Source organism: Balaenoptera physalus (genome assembly GCF_965194825.1).
Source record: "Balaenoptera physalus genome assembly, chromosome: 9".
NCBI classification, from domain to species: Eukaryota; Metazoa; Chordata; class Mammalia; order Artiodactyla; family Balaenopteridae; genus Balaenoptera; species Balaenoptera physalus.
The window spans coordinates 50,460,195-50,474,710 of NC_138888.1; the positions used below are offsets into that span (position 1 = coordinate 50,460,195).

General features: G+C 40.4%; 1 protein-coding gene across 2 annotated transcripts in view; it reads left to right on the forward strand.

The window, feature by feature from the left end:
- AK9 (adenylate kinase 9) overlaps positions 1-14,516 on the forward strand; it is a 118,200-nt gene that overhangs the window by 59,353 nt on the left and 44,331 nt on the right. Inside the window, exons 20-23 of one of the 2 annotated variants that reach the window (XM_082475089.1) lie at positions 1,546-1,704; positions 10,998-11,087; positions 11,557-11,757; positions 12,123-12,241. In XM_082475089.1, the coding sequence (XP_082331215.1) occupies positions 1,546-1,704; positions 10,998-11,087; positions 11,557-11,757; positions 12,123-12,241 (569 nt within the window). Of the gene's footprint in view, positions 1-1,545; positions 1,705-10,997; positions 11,088-11,556; positions 11,758-12,122; positions 12,242-14,516 lie in introns of those variants that run through there. The other variant, XM_082475090.1, reaches the window with a different exon arrangement.

A 14,516-nucleotide genomic window follows, 5' to 3' on the forward strand; every position in this document is an offset into this window, starting at 1 on the left:
TAAGAGATACTCAGCTAAAAGACATTTTGAGTTTCTGGAGTAGAGTATATATAACTTCATCTCTAACCCTAGTAGAATTCAGCAAATGATGCTTCCTCCTTATGTGTATCACCATAAATCCTTCATATAACACAAAAGGTTCACCACATTCCAACTCACATACTTGGAAGCCACATGCTTGGCAATCCTGGTCAGACTTCAAGATATAAGGACACTTCAGGATGCTTTTTTCTTTGTGCTTAATCACCCTAATTTAGATTAAAAATCCAGGTGCCAGAGGTATCTCATACCACTAGAATGTGATTCTTGGAAGGTCCTTACTGGTCAGGGGGCAAGGGAGGGAATAATTCCCACAAGAGTCCAGAAAACAAGCTCATTTAGTTTTTCATATCTTTACATAGAAAATACCTTGTTTCAGTCAATTTAAAAAATATATGAAAGGGAATTGAAGAGATGGGTTTTCTAACACCACCATTTACCCCATCTTCTTCCTCAAAGACTTCTATGCATTTATTTCTTATAGCTGTCATCAGCAACTATGTGAAACTTGGAGTTATGTTTTTTAAATTTTAGCATACTGATCAACATACTCTATTATTTGTAACTAGCTGTAAGAAAATATATAGTCTAGCCTAGTGCTGCCCAGTAAAAGTAAAATGCAAGCCACATACATAATTTTAAATTTTCTAGTAGTCACATTAAAAGAAAAAAGAAACAAGTGAAATTAATTACAATCATCCCTCGGTATCCATGAGGAATTGGTCCCAGGACCTCCACGGATACCAAAGTCCATGAATGCTCAAGTCCCATATATAAAATGGCATAGTATGTGCATGTAACCTAAACGCATCATCCCATATACTTTAAATCATCTCTAGATAACTTATAATAACTAATAAAAAAATAAATGCTATGTAAATGGTTGCCAGCATGCAGCAAATTCAAGTTCTGCTTTTTGGAACTCTCTAAAAATTTTTTTCAAATATTTTCAATTCGTGGTTGGTCGAATCCACAGATACAGAACCTGAAGGTTCAGAGAGCCAACTGTATATTTTATTAAATACACTATATCCACATTATTATTTTAACATGTAATCAATGTAAAAATTATTGATATATTTTTACATTCAATTTTTCATACAAAGTCTCTGAAGTCCATTGTGTATTTTATACTTTACAGCACGTATCAGTTTGGACTAGCCACATTTCAAGTGCTCAATAGCCACATGTGGCTCGCGACTACGTAACAGACAGTGCCGGTGTAGCCATTCCCTTTTAAATGGACGTTTGGGCTGTTTCCTGTCTTTTACTGTTTTAATATTTGGGAATGCTGTATGCATTTCCCCGTTTTGAGCGAATCCTTAGGCCGGTGCTCCCATAGCACTCTGAGCATATTACTGTCATCCTTTACTACTGCATTTTAATAGATACAGTATGTAGAGACTGTATCTATCTTTCTCATAAAGCCTCATGCTCCAGGGGCCATTCCCAGTTAAATATTTGCTGACTTAAACTAAATAACTTATTTCTTCTCATTTTTTCTAGAAGCAGAAGAAACTGAAGCTGAGGCTGACAAGGAGATCGAAGGTGAGGCGTCTGAACTTCACGAAGGGTCTGAGGCCCCTGCGGTAGCCGAGGAGACCAGGGGGTCCTTACCTGAGGAGCCTGAAGTTTTCGAGGTCCCTGAAACAGAACATGAAGCAGGTTAGACTTTATTAAGGATCGTATCCTTAAATCCACTCTTGTCCATTGGCGTGTATGTGTGTGCATGTGTGTATATATGTGTTTATATGGTAGAAAATGGAAGCAGGCTGGGAATGGAGAGATGTGCCCCCAGAGTGAGTGCAGCCGGTTAGTCCAAATCACATGGCTGGAAGTGTGGTAAGAAAGCTGAGTCTGCTCTGCCTGGGGGTTGACACTCAGAAGCAGGGCCTGCTATATAATTTGTGGGGCACAGTGTTCAAAAAGTAGGGGAAAAGAGCCATTAAAAGTACGAAAATATAAAGCTCTTTCTTTTCTTCCATGGTCTCTCTCTTAACTTGTCATAATACTTTTTGTTTGCTATTTAATGTCATTCTAAGTAAAGAAAAATTAAAATTTTAAGTTATTAGCATGAATTTTACCATTCATCTTTATGTTGCCCAATGCCACTTTTTTTTTTTTTTTAATTTATTTATTTTTATTTTTGTCTGCATTGGGTCTTCGTTTCTGTGCGAGGGCTTTCTCTAGTTGCGGCAAGCGGGGGCCACTCTTCATCGCGGTGCGCGGGCCTCTCACTATCGCGGCCTCTCGTTGCAGAGCACAGGCTCCAGGCGCGCAGGCTCAGTAGTTGTGGCTCACGGGCCTAGTTGCTCCGCGGCATGTGGGATTTTCCCAGACCAGGGCTCGAACCCGTGTCCCCTGCATTAGCAGGCAGATTCTCAACCACTGCGCCACCAGGGAAGCCCCCAATGCCACTTTTAATTGCAAGCGTTAAGAGCACTTAACTCATATGCAGAATCATTGAAACTACGCAATTTGTATTTTGCAGCTTGAACATGCATATGTATTTTATTCTTACCAGAATACTAAGTCAGTTTCATACACAAAAGTAACTCAGCTTCTTGTTTCATTTCCTAATATGCATATATTCTAGCAATGCTCTCTACTTTTAGCTTCCCAATGATTAAGGAAAGACTGAAAGGAAAAGGAATTCTGGGTTGCCCTATCTTTTCCTTTCTTTCTGTGTCATCATTTTCAGTCTAGCTGAAATGATCTAGCTGCAGGTATCTGAAAACCTTTAGCTTGTGAGATTAGTTTCTAATTCAATACTGACTGTGCTCGGAAGCATTTTATGAGCCCCACATCATTTCAGTTTAGCTAATACAGGAAAGTAACGTGAGTAAGAAGGGATGTGATGAGGTTCCATGGTCATTCATGTCTCTTTGAATGCCATCACCTTCATTCTGCATCTGGAGCAAGTTCTAGTTCAAAGGGAGACCACGGTCTCTCAAGGGCTGTCAGCATCCTCCCCACCCCAAGCCACTAAGTCACACTTACTCCCACATATCGTGGGTCCCCTAGAATTCTATGCTCATGATGGAGCATCAGGAACACTCATGAGAATGAGATGGCAAAGAATGGCAGACACAGATCGTGCGTATCTCTGCTCACACACGTGCCCTGTTGTCCCATTGGAGTCCCTTTGGATTTTGCTTACAAAACTCAATTCAAAGATAAAATTATTAAAAATTTCAAAATGACAACCAAAGTGCATTAAACTAAGTATGAGACCATTCTCGGCGAGAGATCTAGAGCAACTGCACAGCTCATACACCCATGAAGCCAGCCCTCCTCAGAGGTCCAGTTTGGTGGGTTGGGGCAGGGCAAGAAGGAATCTTAGAGACTTCCAACGAAAGTCACTCTCAGGGCTGGAGAGTGGGCGTAAGCAGCAAGATAGGGTACCTCACTGTGGTGGAAGCGGGGCTCATAAAATGCTTCCGAGCACAATTAATATTGAATTAGAAATTACTCTTACAAACTAAAGGTTTTCAGATACCTGCAGCTAGATGCCAGCCCTGGAGCAATTAAGGGCTGAAAACCTGCTGTTAGCTGGTAAAAGAACCAGGACTAAGGGGAATTTTTACAATGAGAAAACTCAAATTTAACATAGATCGTTTTTACTACAGGGATTGGCATTAGGTTTATGGGACAGTAAGTATGAAATCAGAACCTTGTGCCAGACAGAAGAGCTAACAGGATGAAATACCCAATTTCCTTTTTAAGAATCCCACACCTTTATTGACTTGAGCTCTCACCCAGAAACTTCATTATTTTCTTGAGTACTTAACCAATTAGGCTGACAGCAATCTTCCCACCCACCTACCTTTTGCAAGGAAACAGGCCATAAAATATCAAAAGAAATAAAAGAAACTGACATCCATTAAGTATGACACAAATATCCATTAAATATTTCCAGATTTCCAATATCCCCAATGTTTTACAGTTGGTATTTAATAATGTAACAGATCTAGGGGACAATTTAATGTCACTGCCTTTTATCTCATTATTTCCCCCAGGCAACCTAAATTGGAGGTTCTAAAGCCAGGAGCCTACTCCATTCAGGGTCAGTTCTAGCCAGCTCTGTAGACATGACTGGGCTTCTCCAGAAGCAATCGCGTCTGTGAAATCGTGGGTCTGTTTTGTCCCTATTAAACCATATTCTGTTTCACAGAAGGGCTTGCATCTGGTTTAGCTAGTGATTACTTCTTCCATCCAAGGGTCCTTTTTCACAAAGTCTTCTCCTGTAAATTGCTTAAGTAGGCAATTTTTTTTTTCACTTAAAACTGCCCTGTCTAGCCATCAAAAGACAAATACCATATAATTCTATTTATATGAGATACTTAAAAGTAGTCAAAATCGTAAAGACAGACAGTATAATGGTGGTTGCCAGGGGCTGGGAGGAGGAGAGAATGGGGACTTATTGTTTAATGAGTATAGAGTTTTTGGTTTTACAACATGAAAACAGTTATGAGGATGGATGGTGGTGATGGTTGCACACAATGTGATTGTATTTAACACCACTGAACTGTACACTTAAAGATGGTTAAGATGGTAAATTTTATGTTATGTGTATTTTACCAAAATAAAAAAGAGAAAGGAAAAGAAACTACCCTGTCTAACATAAATCCATTACTTTTGGAATTTTTTTTTACTTTATCCAGAGTTCCCTGTGGTAGGCTGATGATGGCTGCCAAAGGTGTGTCCACATCCTAATTCCTGGAACCTGTAGATGTTACCTTATTTGGAAAAAAGGTCTTTGCAGATGTGACTAAATTAAGAATCATTTTTTAAAATATTTATTTATTTATTTAGCTGTGCCGGGTCTTAGTTGCAGCACATGGAATCTTCGTTGTAACATGCAGGCTTTTTAGTTGCAGCATGCGGGATCCTTTAGTTGCGGCATCCAGGCTCTTAGTTGCGGCACGTGGGATCTAGTTCCCTGACCAGGGATCGAACCTGGGCCCCCTGCATTGAGAGTGCAGAGTCTTAACCACTGGACCACCAGGGAAGTCCCTAAATTAAGAATTTTTTGTTTTGTTTTGTTTTAATGAGGCTTTGAAAGCCCTAAGGGATCTTTCTTTTTTTTTCTTTTAATATTTATTTATTTGTTTGTTTGTTTGGCTGCATAGGGTCTTAGTTGCGGCACACGGGATCTTTGTTGCGGTGCACAGGCTCTTTGTTGTGGCGCACGGGCTTCTCGCTAGTTGTGGCGCATGGGCTCTAGAGAGCATGGGCTCAGAAGTTGCGGCACGCGGGCTTAGTTGCCCTGCAGCATGTGGGATCTTAGTTCCCCAACCAGAGATCGAACCCACGTCCCCTGTATTGGAAGGCGGATTCTTAACTACTGGACCACCAGGGAAGTTCCTAAGAATCTTGATATGGGGAGATTATGTGGGATTATCCAGGTGGGCTCTAAATGCCATCATAAATGTCCTTATAAGAGAGAACCAGAGGGAGATTAGACTCTCACACAGAGGAGAAGGCAATTTGAAGATGGAAGCAGACATTGGGTGATGCAGACTCCAGCCAAGAGATGACAGTACCCAGGAGAAGGTCAAAGAGGCAGAAAGGATTCTCCTCCAGAACCTCCGGAGGTAGCACAGCCTTGCCAACACCTTGATTTCTGACTTCTGGCCTCCAGAACTGTGAGCGAATACATTTCTGTTGTTTTAAGCCATCAAGTTTGTGATAATTTGTTTTGGCAGCTACAGGAAACTAACACATACCCAAAGCAGGCTTTTTATATCTCATGCTTGGGAACACATCTTTTCCTTTGAAGTTTGATTTCTGTCTTGGGCCACAAGATAATCATTATCTCTGTCAAATAAGATGACTGAAGTCTCATTTCAATCCTGTCGTCACTCTAGCCTTAGAATGGAATGACACATGTATTGCTTAGAATCGACACTTTAAAAGGCAATAACCTATGCATTCCGAGGCTGATTAATCACTTTTCTCATTCCCAATTTGCTTTCTTTATGTACTGGTTAGGTATAGCCAATTACATGCAAGAACATGAGCTTAGAGTAACCATTGGCTCAAATCACAGTATTTCATTCCAAGCACTTCATGGACATGTAATAGAGTCAGCTAGTAATAAACATCGGGAAATTCATCCATCCCTTCAACAAGTATTTACTGAACTCCTTCTAAGTGCCATGCAAAGCAACAGGCACTGCCCTAGGTAGCACAGACTCAGCAGTGACCAAGACAGTCAAGATCCCTACCCTCAAGGAGCCATCATTCTATGGGGTGAAGAACAAGAATAAACAAGTAAATAACTAGGATAATTTCTGATTGTGTTAAGAAAAATTTATGAAGACACTAAACCAGTACCTGGGATATAGTAGGAACTCAATAAGTGTTTGTTCAATGAATGAGCAAGGTAGAGACCACGGGGGTGGTTTGGAAGAGGCAATACTAAACATTATGGTCAAGGAAGAGTGTCATCTGAGATGATATTTGAGGCAAGACAAAAGCGCTGAAAGGATCTGGGCAAAGATCCCTCCAATGCCAAGGCGCAGAGGTGGGCACAGCTTCACATGGTCAAGGAAGAAATTGAATGTGGTTGGAGCATGGTGAGCAAGAGGGAGGTGGGAGATGAAATTGGAGAGCAAAGCAGAGGCCAGAGGCTTATGGAGATGGGAGTTTTCTCTAAGTGCAAGTGGTCAATCTGATCTCATTAACATTTTAAAAATTTCACATTGGCTGCTATATGACAAGTTATAGAGTTATTCTGCACCTCAAGTTCTTCATTTGTAAAACAGGGCTAGGAAGATTTACCTAGCAGAGTTTTTATAGGGATAAGAACATTTCTTTAAAGCACCCAGCAGAGAGTCTGCCTCATAGTTGATGCTTTAAAATCATCATTACCAGACTAGCACTTAGAGATTTTTTCCTCATCTGCCTTATGTAAGTTCTGAAAAGACCAGAGCTCAGGATTCCTAATTCAAATTAAGTGAAACTGAATCTTAACGCTCTCAAAATCCATAGTTACATTCCCTCCCCAAATATCAGAAGGAAAGGAACCAGCATTTGGGGCTTAAACAAATCAGGATAAATTCCTGGAGCTGGAGAGAGGGTCCCACTCCCTCAGCCATGTGGGGAAGGGTAAACACTGGAACAAAAACACAGGTCTGCCAGGAAGGAAGAAGAGGAACACAGAGGCTGGGTGAATTACCACCAGTGTCTGTCACAGGGTGTGTGGAATAAAGTCTCTCCATCTCTCCCTTGCTAAATCTTCACTAAATTCCACATTGCTCTCCAATGCTTGTTTTCAAGTAGACTATTGGGAAATATATCAGTTTCCTAGGATAGCTTTAACAAGCTACCATAAACTTGGTGGCTTAAAACAACAGAAATTTACTCTCTCACAGTTCTGGAGGCTAGAAGTCTAAAATCAAGGTGTTGGTAGGGCCATGCTCCCTCTGAAATCTCCAGGAAAGAATCCTTCCTTGCTTCTTCCTAGCTTCTGGTTACTCCAGCAGTCCTTGGTGTTCCTTGGTTTGTAGCTGTATCACTCCAATCTCTGCCTTCATCTTCACATGGCCTTTATTTTCTGTGTGTGTGTGTGTGTGTGTGTGTGTGTGTCTGTTTCTGTGTGTCTTCTCCTCTTACAAGGACACCAGGCATTGGATTTAGGACCCACCCTAAATCTGGGATGATTTCATCTCAAGATCCTTAACTAATTACTTCTGCAAAGACCCTGTATCCAATTCATGTCACATTCACAGGTACCAGGGGTCAGGATGTGAGCATATCTTTGCGGGGGGGGGGGGGCACAATTGAACCCATCACAAGGAGTGTAATTCAAGGAAAAGGAACAGGGGACAGCAGACACCTAGGGTATATAAAGAGCAGCGCTCATAATGCCAACTGCACGAATAGTGTGTCCCTGAGACCAGTGGTTCCTTAACGACCATCTAAAAACTAATGCCATGGTCTGATCAAGTTTTCTCCAGTCAAATGCATCTCTCTCAAATAAAGCCTGACCTCACCATGTTGAGTTGTCAGGACTAGGCTGGGCAGCCTGGAGTGAGCAACCACTGAACATTTTGCAAGTCGCTTCCTGCCACCCCATTATCCAGAAACCTGACCAGATTTAAGTAGCAAACAATTCAAAGTTTAAATTCTGGAGCACAGATGTTCAGTGTTGTTGATTAAGGGTTGATCATGTGCTTCGACTATCAAGTAACTAAGTGGTAGGGTTGACTTTTTAAATTAAGAAGCATAGCTGCTGACCTTGCTTAAGAGGAAGACTATTCCATCTGTATCCATTTTGACTGCATTTGCCTACAAGTAACAGAAATGCCAAAACACTGTATTAAATAAGGGACATGTCTCATCCCTGAGTCCAAGGTATTTTTTGTTTTTTTGATTTTGTTTTTTGGCTGCGTTGGGTCTTCGTTGCTGCATGCGGGCTTTCTCTAGTTGCAGTGAGCGGGGGCTACTCTTGTTTGCAGTGCTCGGGCTTCTCATTGCTGTGGCTTCTCTTGTTGCGGAGCACAGGCTCTAGGCACGTGGGCTTCAGTAGTTGTGGCACGGGAGCTCAGCAGCTGTAGCTTGCGGGCTCTAGAGCACAGGCTCAGTAGTTGTGGCGCACGGGCTTAGTTGCTCCATGGCATGTGGGATCTTCCTGGACCAGGGCTCGCACCCTTGTCCCCTGCATTGGCAGGTGGATTCTTCATGACTGTGCCACCAGAGAAGTCCCCAGAGTTGCTTTGATAGTGTAAAGATGTCATCAAGCATCTTATGTCCTCCTGTCTCCATACCACAGTCTTTGGCTCAAAATGTTTTTCTTCAGTTATTGTTTCAGATTCCTTTTTCAGGATCACGTTTTATTATTTTTTTAGTTAGATAGTTATTGCTTTTCAACCACATTAATATTCTTCTTGATAGTTTTCATCTCATTGTCCTTTTTCTCTATATTTTTTGGAGAGTTGCTATCCTCCACATCACTGACTTATTTTCTGCTCCTTATTGCCTCTCTCCTGATGCATATTTCAATTCTGCTATTGCATTTTAGATTTTCTTGCATTGTGTTCTTATTTCAACTAGCTTTCTTGTATTTCTGCCTTTATCTTAGGTTGGTCTCTCCTTTTGCCTCATGGTTCCTATTTCACAGACTCTGTTGTCCTCCTGTGCTTTTTGAGTGTACGAAGTACATATCTTCTAAAATTTACTTTATTTTGCTTTATATGAGAAATCTTTTTCAGAAGCAAGCTCTTCATCTGAATCTGTGAATCAATACTCTGTTTCCTTCATTATAGCTTATTTTCATAGGCCTTGTTGTTGCTGTTTTGTTTTGTTGTTGTTGTTGACTTCTCCCTGAATGGAGCAGGTAGAGTAGGGTAACCAACAGGAAGGGTAGATAGAGTATTCATAAGAACCACCCCCCCTCCCCCCAACAAACACACAACACGCATATACTCCCTTCACTTAAACTTCTTGCCAGGCACTCTCAGATACAGACCTGAAGGTCAGGTCAATGTGCATCACCCTGATTCAACTTATGATATTTAGTATCATCGTCTATGGCTTTTCTAGACTGAAGCTGGATCTTCTTCATCCCCAACTATTGCATTCTCTGATTAAGCCAGAGAAGCTAAGACAGTTTAGAATTTTCTGTATATTCTTGGTGCTCTTCTTCTCTTTGTCGGGGTTATGCTTTTCTTTAGGTAATTGAACACCTTACAATTAAATATGCTGCCACCAGGCCAGCCCTAGGCTTGTCCCCTTCTACTCCCTGTTCTCCTGAGTATTAAACGTTACAGATTCTGTAGAAAGAGGACCCAACTATTACTTTAGCTAACTTAGAAGACAGCTTCCACAGTATTACAGAATGGCTACATATATATTTTAAAAATTTGTGTGTGTGTGTGTGTGTGTGGTCTACACAAAACTTGTGTCTCAGAACTAGGAGAGACTATGGGCTGAGAAGAAAGATTATTAGTCCTTCCTTCCCTGAAACTATCTATGCTAGATCTGTATGTGGATCATGTCTTATATCATCCAGGAAAGCAGTTGTTGATCTAGACCTTCAACAGTGGTATTAGTTGAGACTCTCCTCAGTTTCACCACACCAACACCCACAGCTGAGACTTTGGCATATCATCGCCCTTTATTGCCACTTTATGATCCTTTGGTATATCTTTACGGGTATCTCAAGAAATTAAAAGAACTATCAGGCACTGCTAGTTTGATGCCATGTGAACAGAAGTTTGAATGATATTTAACAACAGTCATCAGTCAAAATTGTATGTACCAATTGTTATTCTGGTCAACATCCTTTTGTGTATTTAAGAATGTTCTTCATTTTCCGCCTTATACTATTATGTATTTTTATGCCTTGCTGAAACCAAGCAGTGTGCTCGTGTGCCCGCGGCACAGGAAGCCAAACTCTGACAGCGGGTGTTTGCAGCAAAGTAAGGGCTTATTGCAGGGCGCCAAGCAAGGGAGTGGGAGATGAATCTGAGATCTACTCCAACTTGGTCTTTGAGTTGGGGGCTTTTAAAGGGGAAGAACAAAGAAGCTGTAGTTAATCATCATCTTGTGACATTTCTTAATCGTAGTTTCAGGGGTCAGGATGCCTACTGTTTATGAGTCTCTGCTCTGGGGGTGCATGATCAGGGGTCTTGCCCTGGAGAAACAACCTGAGTTTGTACATTAATGATGTTATCTGACTCTGGTTGATTAGAGTTCAGTTAGCACAGGATTGAGGTCAGAGGGGACAAGAAAAGGAATAAAGTTTTGGATAGGGAGGTTAACCATAAACTCGGCAGGGGAACTCGGTTTTAGGGGGACTCAGTTTCAATACTTTACCTAACAAGAACTGTATTATCAATTAGAGATAGTATACACAATTTAAACTATGTTTTGACATTTTCTTTGTACCAAAAACTTCATAAAGGAATAATGTTTTAAAATTCAAACACTATTAGATTTTTTTTTTTAAGTGTCTGAGCCTACCGAGGATACTACAGTTGGAACAGAAATTCCAAAAGGATCCAAAGAGGGACTAGAAACTAAAGAATTATCTGAAACAGGTTATCAAATAAAAGTAGTTAGTACATAAAAGTGCTTTTCATATTCTCTTAAAATTTTAGGCATAGTACCAACTTCCTACTTGTTTCTATGTCAGTCGTATGCCAGTTGATGTGTCTTATATTTATTTATCTAACTTATTATATTAAAAGTGTATCTAGACAACTTATAACAGTTTTTCATCAAATTTTGTTATACATTTTATTAACAGTTAAAGTTGCCATATGAAATTGATATTAATTATCCAAATAATTTGGATTTTATTTATAAGTAATAATTCATCTACAGCCAATACAAGGAACAAAGTGTAATTGAAATATGAATTTATAAATGTATATTATTGCTTAGAACACTAAGTTTATTTCTTTCAGATGTTTTTAAAGTATTATAAAGTATAAGTTATTTGGCAACATGACTAAAGATATAATGCCTGAAGGCTCTTTTTTCTTTCCTTTAACTTTTACTCAAAAGTTGTACTACCTGAGTTTCCAGAAGACGCTTATCCTGATGTTCCTGAAATGGAGCCAATTAAAGAGAGTGTCAGATCTTTCTACTCCTCCTGGAGGCAGATGGAAACAGCAATCAGTGACTCTTTTACTCAAGTTTTAAACTTGGAGATTGCTGACAAAACTCCAGAGGAACTACTTCAAAAAGTCGTTGAGACCATGGAAAGTAAGGGCCGTCTGTAATCATAACATTTATTGTCATGAGCAGGTAATATTATTAAAAGTACTGTGAAAGTTTAAAGCCTATGGTTTGTGAAGCAAAACAGTCAGTATATCCAGGGATGATATTTAAAATATTTAACAACTGTCATAGTGCAGGCACCCACCAATCAGAACAGCCATGAGGCACAAACAGCACTGGCCAAACTGGCCAGTTGTCACTTAAAGAATTTGTGAAGGCCTGTTTGCATACACATTTAAGCTAAGAGACCAGTCTCTATAATTAATTTTCCTAATCTTTGACTACTGTAATATGCTAATATGCTTTTATCCTAAAAATACCTTCCCAACTATTTCTTCTTTTTTCTACAGAACCTTTCCACTATGCTGGCTGGGAGTTAACTATGGACGATTATGATGAAGAAACAGAAGACTATCAGGCTGAGGCCGAAGGCGATGAGGAGCTAGAAGAGGAGGAGGAAGAGGAAGAGGTAGGAGTCTTTGTTCCTGCTCCCTCACCGTGGTCACATCACTGAAAGTGCACATATCCAGAGTGGTAACGAGCACTTTTAGACTCCAAGAAAACAAGCAGCGATCTTCAATTTTATAAACATTTTCAACACATTTTACCTCCACCCAGCTTCATTTGACCTCTGAAATGCCAGGGCTACTTAGACAGTATATTACGCCCATGAAAAAAGAATTCTTTAAATTTTTTTCCCTGGAAATGTCTATAGGTATTAGAGACAGAAATATTTTATAAACTTAACAAAAGTGGATGTCCATTGACAGGGGAATGGGTAAAGAAGATGTGGTACATATATACAATGGAATATTACTCAGCCATAAAAAGGAATGAAATTGGGTCATTTGTAGAGACGTGGATGGACCTAAAGACTGTCATACAGAGTGAAGTTAAGTCAGAAAGAGAAAAGCAAATATCGTATAATAACGCATATATGTGGAATCTAGAAAAGTGGTACAGATGATCTTATTTGCAAAGCAGAAATGGAGACACAGACTTAGAGAACAAATGTATGGATACCAAGGGGGAAAGGGGTGGGGTGGGAGGAATTGGGAGGCTGGTATTGACACATATACATTATTGATACTATGTATAAAATAGACAACTGATGGGAACATACTGTATAGCACAGGGAACTCTACCTAATGCACTGTGGTAACCTAGGAGGGAGGGGATATCTGTATGCGTATGGCTGATTCATTTTGTTGTGCAGTGGAGGCTAACACAACATTGTAAAGCAACCATACTCCAATAAAATTAATTACAAAAAAGATTTAACAGAAGTGGGTGTTTTATACAAAGCACAGCAATGGCATCTTTGAGGGGCTGCAGGCATGATAACAATGAGTGGTTTGCTCAAATGGGAACAGCTCATTTTAGGCCCCAATCTTCTCCCTTGGCACCACAATTTTGATCACTGTTCTCAACTGATAGCCTCCCATTTCGGGCATCTGTCAATAATAAAATAGGAAGTGATTCTTTTAATTCTGGTCTTTATCAATAAAACGGGTAGATAAACATTCAGTTGTAATTAACTTACTGTTGCCTAACTTAAACCCAAATATGTATGTGTCAAACAACAAATGTTACACAATATGATTCTGCTAACAGCTTTCAGTACTTTATCCTAAGGAACTGCTGAGACGTTCAGTCAGGGTGGCTAAAGGATGTGGGTTTTGTCCCACTAATATTCAGATTCTCTCGTCTCAGTCATCCTTCTTCTGCCGTTCTTTTTCTGTGCCCTGCTCTGGTCTGCAAGAACACGGTGTCTTTCTTGTATCTGCAGACAGTTCTCAAGCTGTCTGTAATATTCAAAACTTAAATTTTTAAGTATGGTCTTCATTGATAATATAGTGTCTTTTCCTCACTTCCACTCTTCCTAATTTACCGTAACACAGATCAGTTTTACCTGCAGGATTAGTTTCCAAAGGCTTCCATAACAAAGTACCACAGAGACTTCCCTGGCGGTCCAGTGGTTAAGACCCCGTGCTTCCCCTACAGGGGGCATGGGTTCGATTATTCCTGGTTGGGGAACTAAGATCCCACATGTCGCGTGGCACGGCCAAAAAAAAAAAAACAAAGCACCACAAACTCGAAGGCTTAAGACAACAGAAATTTATCCTCTCACAGTTCTTGAGACCAGAACTCTGAAATCAAGGTGTTGGTAGGTAGGACCATGCTCCCTCTGAAGGCTCCCGGGAGAACCCTTCCTTGCCTGTTCCAGCTTCTGGTGGCTCCAGATAATCCTTGGCTTGTGGCTGCCTCTGTGTTGGCTTCAGCCTCTGCCTCAGTCTGCACATGGCCTCTCTTCCGTGTCTTCTCTTATAAGGACACTTGTCATTGGATTTAGGGACCACCTGGATAATGAACAATGATATGTCACCTTGAGATCCTTAATTACATCTGCGAAGATGCTTTTTCCAAATAAGGCAGACATGGCTGCCAGGAATTCTGGGAGAACATCCTTAGAAATTTTGATCTAGGAAGAAAGACAACACTCTATCTTTAAATCCACCTGGAAAAATCACAAGAAAGAATTTCACTTCTCCCAGCTCAGTCAGTTGCCCCTATTAATCATAGTAACTAGAGGACTTTGTATATTATTGAGCCAACCTCAGTCACATGCACTCAGTGGCTATAAGGTGAGGAGTTACTCTGATTGTCTGGTCCATTTGAGAACCTTGAATATGGAAGAAGTGGTTCTCCATGAGAAGAGGGAGAAGGGTCATGTTACTTGAAAA